Source organism: Lactuca saligna, chromosome 3 (assembly GCF_052625555.1).
Source record: "Lactuca saligna cultivar CGN05327 chromosome 3, ASM5262555v1, whole genome shotgun sequence".
Taxonomy (NCBI): domain Eukaryota; kingdom Viridiplantae; phylum Streptophyta; class Magnoliopsida; order Asterales; family Asteraceae; genus Lactuca; species Lactuca saligna.
The window spans coordinates 24642047-24658987 of NC_136419.1; the positions used below are offsets into that span (position 1 = coordinate 24642047).

Consider the following 16941-nt stretch of genomic DNA (forward strand, 5'->3'; position numbering starts at 1 on the left):
AATCGGGTCCAGCAGATAGTAGGACGTGTGCTTTCCGCTTCACTTGTTCCTTGTTTGGTTGTGGGCTTAGAGCAGATGCACCCAGTCTACTATCTATCCGACCTTATATATATATATATATATATATATATATATATATATATATATATATATATATATATATATATATATATATTTCGTATACACCAAGTAATCATAAGGAGTACCGGGTATAGGTCAGGTCGTAGTATACAAATTCAATACATCGTTTTCTAGTACAAGAACATACTTTTCAGATAGAACACGTAATAGACTAAACTAGAAACTTATCAATAAAAGGGTTTAATCCATTTTATTAAACCAGTATAACTTAAAGGACCGCTGGTGGTTAATCCTATAATATTGTAGTTTATACATCAGGGTTATATATAAAATTAATATCTAATAGGCAATTGGATGTGTGCTTTCCGCCTTACTTCCTGTTCCTTGTTTGGTTGTGGGCTTAGGGCAAAATCACACAATTAACTATCTGCTTGATATTAGATTATATATAAATAGTATAAACTAAGTGATTATAGGAGTAACTATTGTGGTTACTATTTTTACTAAAGGAAATAAGGGTTTTTCTTAAAGAATGTTTTCATTAAATATAAATGAACTATTACAGTTAACTCTGTGAGTACCAGGTGGATACACCAGGGTTATATACAATGAAAATCTAACAAATGATGGGATGTGTAACTTCCGCCTCCTTTCCTGTTCCTTGTTTGGTTGTGGGCTTAGGGTAGATTCACCCAATATAGCAGAAGGTATAGGATCTTCTGGAGGAACAAACGAACTTTTCTAAAAGAACTTTCAACATGCTTAACATCACTAAAATACTTACGAACTCACCAGCTTAAATGCTGATATACTCTTTTAAAATAACTTGTATTCTTGGGAAACTAGTAGATAGGTACGCGCGTTGGGATTCAAAAGATGTAGCATAGTTGTTTCATGTCTTGTTTTGTTATTTACTTTTGGATTCAATATTTTGTGAATCACTACTTGTAAACACTTTAATATTAATACAATGGTTGTTTATTACTATTCTTACTATGATACATGTGTTGTGATACTAAACATGACGTCCTCCGCCCCCGAACGTTTCTGCCGTTCCAATTTGGGGGTATGAAAAAAATGTAAATCAATACTCAACTCATTTCAAGTGACAATTACATCAAAATATTTCCAATAGGTGCAATGCCGACGACCGGTGGTTGTGTACTCTGAGGGAGGGGAGTGAAGTTCTTAAAGACCAGCAATGTGATGATGATGACGATGGACAAATCTTCATCGTTAAGGTTTATTTCAGAAAATGAGGTAGAGATGGAGGTTTTGTCGATTTCCGGAGGAGTGAAGCAAATGATATAACATGTTGTCTAAATTAATTTCACAATATCATGGAGATACAGATTGTGAATTTCAAAATCTCACCCCTCGATTTTAGGTATCATCAATAGATATAGATGGAAGCGTTGGGTTACAAGGATGAGTTGAAGTTGAAACACAAGGGCAATACAGGTAGATCACGTTGAACCAGAAACGTGACAAACAATTCTTTTAATAAGTTAGATAGTGTTAGATGTAACCCCATTTTCTTTATTTATATTTTTCGTTTTTCAACTTTTAGGAAATAATATATTTTTACAAACGTGAAAAATATTGGATTTATTACAAAATTACCATAACACCAATTACTTTTTTTTTAACTTTTATATAAAATATTTAACTATTTTGCAAAAAGTAGTTCTTGAAATCATTTCATACATTAACCTTTTATGTTTCAAATTATATTTCTACAACTTTTTAAGGGTTTTTTTTGGAATCTTTACTATCTTTATAAGATCTTTAAAAAAAGTGCAATCTTTTTAAGATTTTTTTTCTTAGTTTAAAACTTGTTTTATATATTTTTTAAAACTTTTTACACTTTCATAAGATTTATCTTAAAAGTATTTATAAAGAATGTATCATCCAACAGTACTAGGTTCCTACTTAAGGTCGAGAGTTCAAGTCTCATCTAAGATATAGATGGTATTAGGAGTAGTTTTTGTAGGAGTATGTTAGATTTATCATTCCAAACAGAAAATGTTAAAAAAAACATTATAAAAATCTATAAAACATATTAAAAGTATTATAAAATGTTTAGAAATAGCTGTATGGAATTGTAAAAATAATGTGTGTGTGTATATATATATATATATATATATATATATATATATATATATATATATATATATATATATATATATATATATATATATATATATATATATATATATATATAGGGTTAGGTTCAAATGTGAAAATTCTAAACATTTTAAACAACTAAGTTAAATTATTTATTAAAAGGGTAAATATACATTTTAATAAGATATAGAAATGAAAGTTCTACACATTTAAGAGAACTAAGTTAAATAATTTATTAAAAATCAAATAAAATAAAATTTAATATAAATTAAAATATAATATGATAGAGAATCGCATGTTTCGAGGAAAAATAGTCACGAATTTTGAAATACATAATAAAATTTGAAATTCATGAAGAATATACTCTTCAATGTTAAAACTTAAAATATTCTTAAGGAATATCAATTAAGAATCAATTTACTGTAAAAAATATAATTCTTTATACAACTAAATAATTTTAGAAGAATTGAAAAGTTCTAGCTCCATAGCACCCATAAAAGTTTTTTTTACAAATGAAAAAAATCCTTGAAGAATATTGTAAAACCACAAAAAACTATACAATTGAAGAATTATTAATGAATTTAAACATTCTTGGAGATTTCTTTGAGGAATACAAAATCCAAAACATTTTATGTAACTGCAATAGTGAAATCACATCAACACTTACATTTATTGTTGAATTCATGCCCATTTAAATTAATTTGAATTGTTTGGATGAAAAGAGGGAACAACAAATTCGTATCTTGAAAAGATGAGGTTTGGTAAACCCTAGATGGGTAAGTGAGATACGAGGCAACATAGGAGGGTCAAGTTTCCATCTTTCTTTGTACATATGATGGTGGGGGTAGGGTTCTGCACCACTACCTTGCTATGCAGTGAGGATACAAAGGACACCGACAAATGGGCGATTAGTCTGGAAGAGTAGAAATCGAGAATGATAGAAGAAAAAGGAATGGGTTTGGATGGTTAAGACAATCTTCCCTCCATGGGAAGCTGACGGTGGAGAGCTATTGTCCTTTGGGGGGAGGCACCAATGGAGGATGTATGGCGCCGGAGATGAGGGATCGATGAGTTTTGTCCCTGGATAAAAGGGTGAAAGGAAGGTAAAATCTGTGTGAAAAATAATTAGGGGTGATTAAACAAGGCCGATAAAAACGAGTGATACGAGATGATAGGGAATAGTTAAAGATATTCATCGGGTTACCATATTTAAATATAACTAAAGTTACTATTATACCACTATCAAATGATTGGTTTAGAACTAGCCTCACAATCACACAATAACTGTAATTTATATATGAACCTAACTTTCTCTCTTTCTTTCTCTCTCTCTCTCTCTCTTTTTCTTATATATATATATATATATATATATATATATATATATATATATATATATATATATATATATAAGAAAAAAAAATCATAATGAGTGTTTTAAAAAATTAAGAAAAAGATTTTTAAAAATTTATAAAAAATGTCTTAAAAAATTATAAAAAATGTATACTACCTAATAAATAAAAATCATTAAATGTCAAATACCACCTTTTTAAAGTATGATTCTAATGATTCCATATAGTATCCTTAACCAAAGGGCTTCTAGCACAGCGGTATCCGGTGTTGCCCTTTCTCTTTAAGATCGAGGGTTCAAGTCTCGTGAATGACATAAGTGGAGATTTAAGAGTAGTACAAGATTAGAATAGAATTTATCGTTCCAGAAATATATATATATATATATATATATATATATATATATATATATATATATATATATATATTATCAATATTCATATTTTGAATTTTAAAAGTCAAATCAAGATTTAAATTTTGAAATCATTAATTATTATCTTTTATGTAGTTTATCTTTTATAAATAATTATAATATTACGGTTCCTTTTTATCTTAAATATAGTCTGCATTTAACTAAAAACATTTATATATTTCAAATTGTTAACTCCAAAATTACAACTTGAATTATTAAATTATTGATAACTTGTTATATTTCTATCAAAATCATATAACAAATTGAAGTAATGAATTATTTTTTAAATTATAGGATGTATATTTATTTTGTTTATCTAAAGATAATAACGTTTTTTTTATCTAGATCATATTATCTTATAATAATCTTAATCATTTTCTGTTAAAAAATAAAAAACCAAAATAAAATTATAAATCATGCGAGGCTCATTTATTAAAATCATTCACAATCAATTTTAATATATTTTAACTACGTTATAACCCGTGTAGTATACGGGATGACAACTTAAAATATTATAAATTGTACATGATTAGTTACTTGCTATAACAAAATCAAATCTATGCTTATAAATTAAAAGTAAGAAATCAAAAACTAAATGCGAATCAGATTGTAAAGTGATATTCTAATAAGAGATTTAACTATCTAACATAAAAATTAGATATACTCATGAAAAGAACCACACTCATAAACAGTTCGCATGTTATGTTGTTAATTATTTGTCATTCATCAATTTTCATCTACAATATCTTATGTGGTTAATTTATAAACCGTGTCACGATTATTTTAATTCGAAATTCATGTCACTAAGCTTTAATCTAGTGGTGATCATTTGTACGAAAATGGATTTGACCAAAGTTCAAAGCTTAGCTTGCAACTTATGGTGCAAATTTTGGTTTTCTGCAAACCAAATTAAAATCACTTGTTGATTTTATTATTAAAACATATTTTAATATACGATTTTACTTTTACATATTAAAATATTATTATCATTTTTTAAGTTTACCTTTGTTTATACTAAAGTTTCCTTTCAATAAATAGGTTTTTCATAAACATGTCATATTACAAAGAACATATATTAGAGAAAAAATTTATGTTGATCATTAGTTTTTTATTTTTTTTATTTTTTTATTATTTTTAAGAAGTATTTATTGAAACAACCTAAGTATCTTTTATTCTAATGTCTTTAGTTAGAGAATATAATCATATCGGTTTAATTCATAGTTAACCATTGTTATTCAAATCACAAAATATGACTCCTCTCTTTACATTATTCTAAAACATGATTAAAAAAGAAAGAAAATAAGGACATGTATACATTAAAAAGGGAATAAAGATAAACAACAACCGAAACTATATTTGTGAATGTTTTCATTTAAGGTGTGTAGATATTTTCTTGCTCAGTGAATAGTTTTATTTAAGGTATAATCTATGGTTTAAGACTTCAATATTTAGGTTGTTATCTTTTCATAGATATTGAAAATGTGATATTTTTCTAAATAGCCTTTCATTTTTTTATGATTAAGATTTTAAACTTATTAAAAGTTGTCTTTAGTATAAAATAAAATAAAAAACCTTTTAAATACTATTATTTGCGAAATAATTATCCTTTTTTCTTGTTTTGCACATTTAGTTATTAAATATCACATAATTTTATTAGTACACTGTTTGTTTCAGACCATACCACATATTAAATTGTTAATACACTGAAATTATTTGCAAACTATAGAACAATTGGTAACATTACTCCATACCAATACATAGAAATATATAAAGTGCATTCCTGGCATTTATAATATATAGTCATACCAATGAAGTAATGCATTCTCCTATTGCATTTCCAAGGAAATAGAGCTATAACAACCATTGTCCAAGAAAACCACTATTAAATGTTGTACATATGCTGCAAATTGAAGTATTACATGAAGAGGTTGTTATGAACTGGACATATAAGAACAGATTCTATAACATAAAAAAGCAACCAATAACTTCAAATATCGACCGATAACCTTAAATATACCCAAAAGATTACAAGAACAAATGATAGATTAGCTGATTCGAGATAGTTACTCTCACAAGGAATAAATTCTAGATTTCACAAAAGATTCATACCTGACTCCCCATTCTCACTACCCTCTTATACTATCTGACCTAACAAACTAAATAATATAAAATACCTAAATTGCCCCTGAACTAATAAGATTCTCTTTATTTATTGAATTTTCCATATTGCCATTATCTAGCATATATGAAATAAGTTGGTGCATAACAGGGCTGATATGTTGAGTAAACCACATTTGTTGAAGAAAAGGAGAGGTACATAAAACAATTATGTCACTTAAGTTATATTCAAATATATAATTTGAATGAAACAGTTAAAGATCAGGATTAAAAGCCTTCATTACTTCTACAACATAGTTAGCTCCAAAATCACCTCACAGAATTGTTGACGAGTCTCGAAACACAAATTGATTTTTAGGATAAAAAAATAACTTTGCAAGTAACAAAAGCCATAAATAAATACCTTTGGTTGGTTACTTTTATTTTCTTCCTATTGATTTCTAATGTGGAATTGATATGCATGTTGTTGGAGATCAAATGAGTGAGCAGCAGACATTTCCTATTAAAAACTTTAACATAATAAAATGAGTAACATCAAATAAGATACTAACAATAACATTCTAGCAGTTTTTAGAAAATAAAATCAACCATTACACTTGTGTAACTGAAAATTTTATAAATAAAAAAAGCTTAATTAGAGCTTCTCTTGTTATTCCATAACATGATAAAAAAAAAGACCATTTACCTAAGAAATGGAAATTGAAAAAATAAAAGGAATCGGTTCATTCAGGAGTGACCCATTCCATTAAATGAGGGAAGATAAACTTATTTTTTTCGTTGCAATTGAATGAACCATGGTAAATCAGAATAAGAATCTAAGATTCCATTCCGTGGCATTTCACCATTCCTAGGGTGGGTGGAAGGATTTCAATTATGTTATTCATTTCTTTATGAAGGACCAAAATACCCTCTTTCATACTATATTGAAATAAAAAAAAATTATTAAAAATTACATACCACAGATGATCTCAGGCAACTATCTGCTAACTAAGCATGAACACAATTAACAATCACTCAACTAACAAACCCTATAAATCAACAAATAACAATTACTAATAAAAAAATGTGGGGTAAGGTGCAGATATAGTTTCCAACAAAAGGAGATCAAGACTTTCTAGATTCAAATCAAGAAGATTTGCAAATAGTCAAAATTGATGTTGACCCCAAAAAAATAGCAGCAAAATTATGAGCTTCTTTTTTCCAAGTAGACTATCACACACTTTCAAGGTGTTGAACAAAAAAAAACATGTTTTAAAACATTTACCTTTAATTCATTGATTTTAGCCTACAAATATCGGTCAGACTCTTTAAACTTCATGATTGAATCTATCAAGCGAGTCAAACAATTTTATTTGCAACGTAAAGATCCACTCATCACAATCCAAAGCTTGCAAGTTTAAAGAATCCACGACATTTTGCTATAACAAACTAATCATATATTTATCATTAGAATCAATATTTATCATTAGAATCACAAGTTCCAATCGAATTATCGACAAAATGTAAAAGAGAAAATGTGAATTTAAGGAAAAGTAAGAAAAACTTACAGAGTTGTCAAAACCTTATGTATTTGTATCGTAGATTCCTAGTTAATATCATTCTGAAACTTCGTACCAACATTAAGAAAGAAGCTCATGGGCGAAGAACCATATGTAATCGGATTCGATCATGTCAAATTCAAAAATTGTTGCATCGGTGAATTAGAATATAATAAAATAACGTAAATTTATTGAATATTTGGGATGTAAACGAGATTTAGGGAAGCATTTGAAATTCATTGCATAATTGTTGCCAAAATCACGGGGAAGATTAAAATCTTCGTTATATAATTCGCTTTGTAGTTATAAAGCCCTTGTCACTAAATTTGGAATGTGTTTAGGTCTAAAAATAGGATTACACAGATGCAAAAGATAGTTTGCGCAGGAAAAAAAGAATGTGTTTAGGTAGATATTGAATTTTTAAAGTTTTCTTATTTTATCAATTTACTTTCATCAAGTGTCTCTTGCCTAAGAAATTTATAAATTAAAACTAAAATCTGATATGAATTCAAAATAAAATATAAACTTCGAACAAAATTGAAAAGAATGTTCCATGTTCAAAAAATAAGTTGACCACCTTTACCAAAACACGTCCAAATTTACTACATTATCTTATTTAATATCAAACACGCCGATACCGATTTGTTTGCACTTTGCGGAAACACAATTACAATTACACTGATTCAGAAAGCAAATTCGCATTTCAAGAAATGGAAAACCTCTGTTTTCTTGAAGATGAACCAGAGGACTTGGTTTGTGAACTTCCAGATGTCACAGTGCTCTTGCTCTCCCCGTGACTCCTCCTCTGCCCCATCCCCACCACCCAAAACCTATCCAGGATCCGCCGTGAACGGGACGGCACCAGCTGCCGGATACCGCCGCTGCTCATCACCTGCTTCTCTAAATCACCGTCGTCGTTCATCTTCATCCGTGAAGGTGTTTTCAGAGATTTCGAGCGTAGAGGCACTTTAATTTCCCAGTTCTGTTCAACCGGTTCTTGTTTGGTAAGAGCTGCAAGTTTGACGGCGGAAGTCACTCGAGCCTGCTCGTGGAACAGGATTTGCACCACCATCCGCAGCGGAAGCCGGTCGTTTTGTGCAGCGTGGGAGGATGCCTTTGACGTTAACTTTTTGACGTCAATCAACTCACATACCTTTTTCTTTTCTTCTTTGGTCAAACTCGGGTGCTCCTTCAAGTAACCATCAATGGCGCCGTACAGTCCGTCGTGAACTGGTCTTGCGGAGTCAGGGATTGATCGTGATAAAGTCATGAAAGCAGAGAGCGTCAGGTTTTTATCACGACCGACTTCTGCAAGGTACCCATCGATCAGACGGCCGACGGTGGTGCAGCGTCGAGGGTTTACCAAAACCAAATCCTTCGTTTCCTCTTCTTCGTCAACACTCTTCGGATTCAAAAATCGATCAACAAGGAACTGCACAAGCTCAACGTTGTAGACCGTGGTTTGAGGATGCTCGGCCGGAATCAACAGATCATGAACAGATGCTTCATCGAGCTTCAAACTAACATTTCTGATCAAATCGTCACGTATCAATGGATCAATTCCGACGAGAATCGAGACATTAAGTAGTTTCAGTAAGAAACTGCATGAACAATCGACTCCTTTATCCAGAGTTAGTAAGAAAATCATTGATTCAACCAGTGATTTGTACTTTTCAACATGAGCGTCATCAGATTCGAATGGGTCATTACAGTCCGGCAACCACATCAGGCAATACGTCTTCAGCGCCTCTCCGATAACGTCGCCTTCCACTTTTCCCTTTGATATAACAGCCATCATCACGCGTTTATAGACATTGATGTCCAGTTCACACAGATCTTCAGCCCACCAATCCTTCGGTACGGAACCAACCTCGGCGACTCTGTTCGTTGCAGCGAGTTTACGATTGTAAGTATAAGACCAATTAACATACGAAGGATCAATAGCTGTTTTTGATGCAATGGACTCGATACACCTCGTGGTGATCTCTATATCTTCCGACCATTGTTGAAGAGCCGTGGTCGTTTGCAGCACAATGACGGAGTCTTTCCAGCTACGAAGAACGCTCGATTTGAGAAACACCTCGATTTTGAATATTAAGTTTCCTTTATCTATATCCTCCGTCATCTCGAGGTACTCCGCCGCGCAACGGGCGGCGACGACGTTGTAAGGACTGAGAGAAACCGTTGTTCCATAGCAGAACTTTGCACAGATCTCGAAAGCTTTAGGTCCACCAGGAAAATCGACGAGATGAACGACGTCGGAATCCTCTTCGCTTGCGCTCAATGCCAGTTTTTGCAATCGATTGCTCTTCGACAAAAGCGGAAACTACAACAGAAACAGAAACTATGTTCTTCAGCATAAAAGCTTGACAGTAGAGCTCGCTCAACATGTCCATTAAAATACACGAAAATATTCAACGCTGAAGTCAATAGTGTCATAATTATTACCTTGTGAAGATAAAATTTTACTTCATCAACTGTGACAGTGAAATCCGTCTCCAGTTCAGATGAAACACACCTGAAACCGTAAATAAATTCACGCATTGTCCTCAATCTAATCTAAGAAGAGGCATAGAAGAAGGAGAATGAGGTGTTATTGATACCTGATTGAGTTGGATTCATGATCGGCTTGAAATGTATCGGGCTTTGAACCTAGCTTCATGAACTTCATCTTCTTTGGGTGAAATTGGGGCAGTAAGTGGGTGGGGGTGGGGGTGGGGGTTAAAGGGGGTGGTGGAAAGGCGTAGTAATGATCTCATTGATGATGCCATTATGCCTGACAGAATTATCCAACCACCCGTCCACGACAACGCGCCGCCGTCCTCTGTCCTACTCTCTGCACCTATGAGATTTTATTTACTTGTCTCCTGCTTTTCGTACCATCATTCATTAACGTTTTAGAATTAACGTTTTGGAGCATCTCCATCCCCGTTAAATGGAACATGAATTTCTCACGCCAGTTTCAGGTTAAATTTCACGGTACATCTGTTATAAATTTTATGTACTGATTCATTCTCATTTCATGTATTTTATGGTTATTTAGGGAATATTAGGGTTGCCTTATATTAAGATAAGAGTATATATATGGATTATATAGTATATTTTAATGAGGTGATATGATTGGTATTCAATGAAATAATGGTCTTGGATTTTCTTTTTGGAGAGATTTTTTATTTTAAAAATCTATGAAAACTTTTTTCTTAGATTGTATTTAGCGCGTCATAATTATCTTATAAACTATTTTATGTTTTTTTTTTAAGTTGTTATGTTTAGCAAATTATAAAATAACTTATAAGTTATATTTTTATAAAACTATTTAGACTAGTTTTTTTTAGTAGTTTTTTAAATTTTTTTTTCAAATATAGTCTTAATTAATTATAAAAACATATTTTTTTATGTTATTTTATACCTTTCAATTAGTTTTACCGAACAATTATTTTTATCAGTTATTTTTTCAATTTTAGCTAGCTTTTTATGTAACAGTTAACTTTTCAACTGACAGTTAACTATTCAGTTAGGAGTTAACTATTCAGCTAGTATGTCAAACATACTTTTACAATAAGAGTTTTTTCATTCAAAAAAATTTCAAAGAAACTTGTTAGCTAACAATTTTTTTCATGGAGCTTTTCCAATAAAATAAAGAAATAATAATATAAACAGGTTTAATATAACACATATGAAAAAAGCTTTTCAATTGTGGAGTGGTTATATGACCACTACATGACATGATTATTTATTTATTTGTTTTGTGAAAAAACAAAGTTTCTCTTTGTATATTTATTAATTTTTTCATGAAAAAATTGGTAGAATTGTATGAATAGTAGATAGATGATGTGATAATTCATTAAGTTCAAAATTGTTCGTTGCATTGTGGATGCCCAAAACAATATGACACGATTTCCGAACCGAACATATATTGGTACCGATCATATCCAAACTTCAAGAATTAATTTGGTGTTCGCTTTGCTTATCCATCCTTTTTCGTGGCTCCATACATTTGTTATTAGGTCCAATATTTTCTAAAATTACTCGATCCGGATACGCAACAGACAACTTCATTCCCAATACCAATTGATTTCTTGGAAACAAAGAAAAGTTCACCCTTAAACTTCTCCGTAATAAAAAAAAACGACAATTACAATATTGAAGGTATTTATGGTTTATTAATGGTTTTATTTAGTATTAATATTTTGGGTGTACATTTGGCTCTACAACTTGTACTCTAATCATTTGGTCCAGTGTTGCAAAAATCAGTATAGGCGGCCGATTAAACGAAATCGAGTAGGAACCAAGACGTCTAACTAGGAATCAGCCAAAAAACTCGGAATCGGTCAAAATCGATAAAAATCAGTCAAAATCAAAAAAATTTAGAATTGGTTAAAATAAGTAAAATCGGAAAAACTTAGAAATTTTAATTTTTTTTTTTAGGAAAAAAAAAACTTATAATTGTTATTAATATATATCTATTTTGTTATAATTTTTTAATAAACTTGTTATATTTGTTATATATACTAGGTTATAACTTGTGGAATTCACAGTTTAACAATTTAAAATAACTAAAATAATACATGGTATAATAAGTGATTAATTAAAAAACTAAACAAAAAATTTTAAATCTATAAATATAAATAAAAACTAAAAAACCAAAAAAAAAAAGAAAGAATAAGATTTACTTATTTAGATTGTAAATTAACATTTTAATTATTGATCATTAAAATTTGATATACTCAAAATAACAACCACAATCATTCATGGTAGTACATTAATGTTTTTCTAAAATTTTTAAAACATAAGGTAATCTAACAAAGCTACATGGATATTGTTTCCAAATCAATCCAAGTATTTATTTTCCAAATCAGTCACAACTCAAATGTTATCTACATTGCACAGTAGTTCATGCACAACAAATAACATCTACTGCACCAATTCCCGCTTTCAGAAGTAGTTAACAAAAACCTCAAACTTTTTCTAGTAAAATTTAAAGTCTCTAGGAACATTGACGCACAACCAAGATTTACCATCCTTCATAACGCATGGTTCAAGAAATTTCTACGATTGCATAACCTTTTTAGAGTACAATGTTGCATGTAATACGACAAAATAAAAGTAGAATGCTAAAATATTAGAAAGTAGCATGCTATTGTTGATTTAAAATAAAATTTGAATGTTATTTTTACATGAAGTGAAGTAGCTTGTTATTTGTGGCTTCGAAGTAAATGTATCAGGTACTTCTTTTACCTTAAAAATGAAAGTAGCATGATATTTTTACCCTAAAAATAAAAGGAACTCTTATTATTCATTTAAAAATGAAAGCAAAATGCTATTTTTCATTAAAAAAAAGTAACATGTTATTTTTCACTTAAAAAAAGAGAGCTTTATGCTATTTTTTTCATAAAAATGAAAGTAGCATGCTATTGTTAGTTTAATAATGAAAGTGTCATTCTAGTTTTCCTTAAAAATAAAAGTAGGATGCCATTTTTGCCCTAAAAATGAGAGTAACATGCAATTTTTCCCTAAAAACGAAACTAGCATGTTATTGTTGGTTTAAAAAGAAAATCGGAATGCTATTTTTGCTTAAGAATGAAAGTAGCATATTAATTGTGTGCTTAGAAATAAAAGCACCATGTTATTATTGGCTTAAAATAGAAAGTAACATGCTATTGTTGGCATAAAAATAAATGTATCATGCTCTTTTTTACCTTGAAAATGAAAGTTGCATGCAACATGTCATTTTTTCTCTAAAAAAATAAAATTAGCATGTTATTCTTGGTTGAAAATAAAGTATTTTTCCTTAAAAATAAAATCAACATTAGCACATATTACACAATTGTGATAAATGTGATGTTAAATAGATCAACATTGAACACTCTTAAGCTACTTCATGTAGCAAAGGAAACTCGAGGCTTATATTGTAGGTGCAACATACACAACTTTTAAAGTGGAATGTTAATGGATCATAATCTATAACACATTTGGTAGGCAAGAAATAAAAATGAAGTAATTAATAAAAATCTAATAGATCTTAAATTTTCATATATCAAAATACATATAATTAAATTTTTATTTCTATTTAAGTCAATATACGTATAGTAAGGGTATTTTTATCTTTAAAAAAAAAAAATATTACAAGTGAACTCCTTCTACCATCCCCCAAAAATAATAAACTAAAACACGTGGAATTTAAGTTTTTGTGATCTGGAAACCAAACCCACTCCGGCAAATGGCATCTTAACATGCAATTATGCAAAACAGACGCGTCCTACGGGGCTCTTTGTTCAAAAAATATTTTAGGAGGAAAAGAGCCTGAAAAATTAATTAAAATATGAGGGAACTAAGATTTGGATGATACAAAAATTGAACAATTTTTAAAAATCCACTTATAAATATTTTTTATCCCAAAATATGTATCATTTGGGTACTTTGATTTTCTAATAAAAAAAGTATGATCGAAACCACATTCTTTCCATACATCCTTAGTAATAGTAAAATCCATAAAAAATGTGTAACACCCTGTTCCAAATCGTTTCCTAATTCGGGGTTGTTGCCCGAAGATCGATTATCACAAGGCTTATGGCCCTTTGAAAAAGAGAGATTTAGATCCATTTGGGTGTGGGTAATGTAATATAGATGATCCGGGAATTCGGTTTGTGTTTTGGAGCCAAGGGGTATATTGGTAAAGTGTTAGTTTGGAAATTTTATGAATTTTGGATTTTAGTTCGGAAGTTTTAAGGTAAGGATGAGTTGATAGAAGTGTAGAGCTTCTTGTTACATATCCGTGGATATAAGGATCGTCGAAATCGGACTTATAACAAAGAAGTTATGACCTCTAAAAGTTGGTGGTTTAAAAGGCTAAGCCTTGTACGCAAGGCATACAGAGAAGTACATTGGGCGTACTAGGCAGTAGGGATCACACACTGTATAGAGTACGTTGGGTGTACAAGGAGTACGCGGGGTATACTCCATCCAGACAAAAACCCTAATTTTTAGGGTTTGTACCCTATTTAAGCATCATTAGATCATCTCTTGTACATTTTAGACCATCCTCCATCTCTCTTTACTCTAAAATCGAAACCCTAGTGTGATCTGGTGAGTTTTGAGCTTGAAAGAGTGTTTGTTAGTGGTTTGTGAAGAAGAAGAGGAGGACGAGCACTTGAGGGGATAGCTTGAGCTTGTAGATTCAAGATCTTACACTCATTTGCAAGCATTTTGAGGTAAAAATCTCTCACCTTGATGGTCTTTGGTGTTAGATCTAGTTTATGGTGTATTTTGTGCACTTTTGGAGACTTTTGAGTTAAAGGTGAGCTTTTAATCTACTCCGAAAGCTATGCATGCTAGATTTTAGCCCTATTTAGTCCGCATGTTCATAAAAATGTCAACTTTATGGAAGATTTTGGTCCACGCAAGCATTAAGACCTTTATTAAGCTCTTTTTGAGCTTTTGAGTCCCTTTAAGCCATGCATGAGTTTAAAGTTTCCAAATTTACTTAATAAGTTCATTTTTAGGATCAGGTCTGAGAGTTTGGCTTGAGGTCACAACTAATTAAGTGCTTAATGGAGTAGGTTGGCAAACTAGGGAGTACGTATGGTGTACCGAGACGGTATGTTGTGCATACTATCCCCAAATGGAATACACTAAGAATACAATATGAGTACACCTCGCGTACTCAGCAGATGGGCTTTTGCGCTTGACAACCTCGGTTTTGGTCCATAGTCTTGGTTTGTAAGATTGGGTCTGGTTGGGCCATTAGACCTCTATTTTGGGCTTAGGGCTAGCTTGTTGGGCTTCCTTGGATTTTTGTCCATGATGGGTTTGGGGGTTAATTTGGAAGATAGACCATATATGCTATTTAAGTTTTGGGTCTTTTTGAATAGTTGAGTTTGGCCTTGGCTTTGGGCCAAGTTAGATAAAGGGTAAAATGGTCATTTACCCTGTTTATGGGCCAAGTACCTTAGACTCTTGGTTCTAGGTCGGAATCCAATTAATAAGTGTATATTATTGATATTGATAGCGAGGGATTTTCCCGAACCAGCAGTCATAGATTTATTCGAGTGTTTCAACAGCTAGAGGTGAGTCTCCTCATTGTACTCGTGGGTCGAAGGCACCAATGTTGACCTACTAGGATATATTATGCTAGTTGTCTTTGTGACTCTTGCATGGTATGTTGGTTTAGGCCCATTAGTATGTTGGGGTGGGCCTATTTTTATGTTAGGCTAAGCCTATAGATCAGGAAGTGCTAGGCCCATTGTATGTTATGTAGGTTCTAATTGTCTTTATGAGACCGAGAAAATTCAGCAGATTAGGCAGCGATTGCAGACCGCTCAGAGTCGACAGAAGAGTCACGCCGACAGACGTCGATTTGAGTTAGAGTTTCAAGTGGGGGTATGGTTCTCTTGAAGGTCTCACCATGGAAGGGTGTGATTCTCTTCAGGAAGAGGGGGAAATTGGGTCCCCGCTACATTGGACCATTCAGGATCATTATCAGAGTTGGCAAGGTGGCTTACAGGTTAGAGATGCCGGAAGAGCTTAGTCGGGTTCACAACACTTTCCATATTTTGCAGTTGCGAAAGTGTGTCATGGATCAGGAGGCGGTAGTATCACTGGATGATGTTCAGGTCGATGAGCACCTAAAGTACATGGAGAGGCCTGTGGCCATTTTGGAGAAGAAGAAGAAGATTTTGCGGAACAAAGAAATACCTTTGGTGAAGGTGTAGTGGGAGCATCGGAGGGGGTCCAAATGGATATGGGAGTCGGAGGCGGAGATGCGCGAGCATTACCCAGAGTTATTCGCTGCAGCAGACTTCGAGGACGAAGTCTAATTCAAGTGGGGGAGAATTGTAATGCCCCGGTTCTCAGGTATGGAATTAAATGAAATCTTATTTGGTTGAAAGATCTATTCGATGAGTTGGTTGCCCTACTCGTCGAGTAGCGGCGAGGTGGGATCGCGCATTTGGTGGTCTACTCGCCGAGTCCATAAAGGGACTCGACAAGTAGAAGCTGGCAGATGAAACCCTAAATTTCGGGGTATTTCACCATATTTAAAGGATCATTGGCCTTCCCCAGCCTCCCCCTCACTACTTCTTGTCCCTCTAAAGCCCTAATCATGTGTGTGTGTGTGCTCATTTTGTGCATTCTTAAGCTTGGAGGAGGATTTTCTTGGAGAAAAGAGCTTGGAGATCAAGTATTCAGAAGCAAGGAGTTTGAAGGACCTGAAATCTATTGTATTTAGCATCTTTTGGAAGGTATAAATCGTTACCCTAACCTCATTCATTCTAGATCCCCTCTTTAGACAAAGTCTAGGGTTTTCATAGTATGATTGGG

The 16941-nt window shown here is 32.1% G+C and overlaps 1 protein-coding gene across 1 annotated transcript; it reads right to left on the reverse strand.

Annotated features, from left to right (window-relative positions):
* Positions 1-8177: 8177 nt before the first annotated feature.
* Positions 8178-10322, reverse strand: ENP (Phototropic-responsive NPH3 family protein). The gene is made up of 3 exons (XM_078983345.1): positions 10227-10322; positions 10072-10141; positions 8178-9949 (listed from the first exon to the last, which is right to left on the reverse strand). Exons 1-3 carry the CDS (start codon positions 10292-10294, stop codon positions 8327-8329), a joined length of 1761 nt encoding a protein of 586 aa, XP_078839471.1. The 5' UTR covers positions 10295-10322; the 3' UTR covers positions 8178-8326.
* Between the last annotated feature and the right edge of the window lie 6619 nt (positions 10323-16941).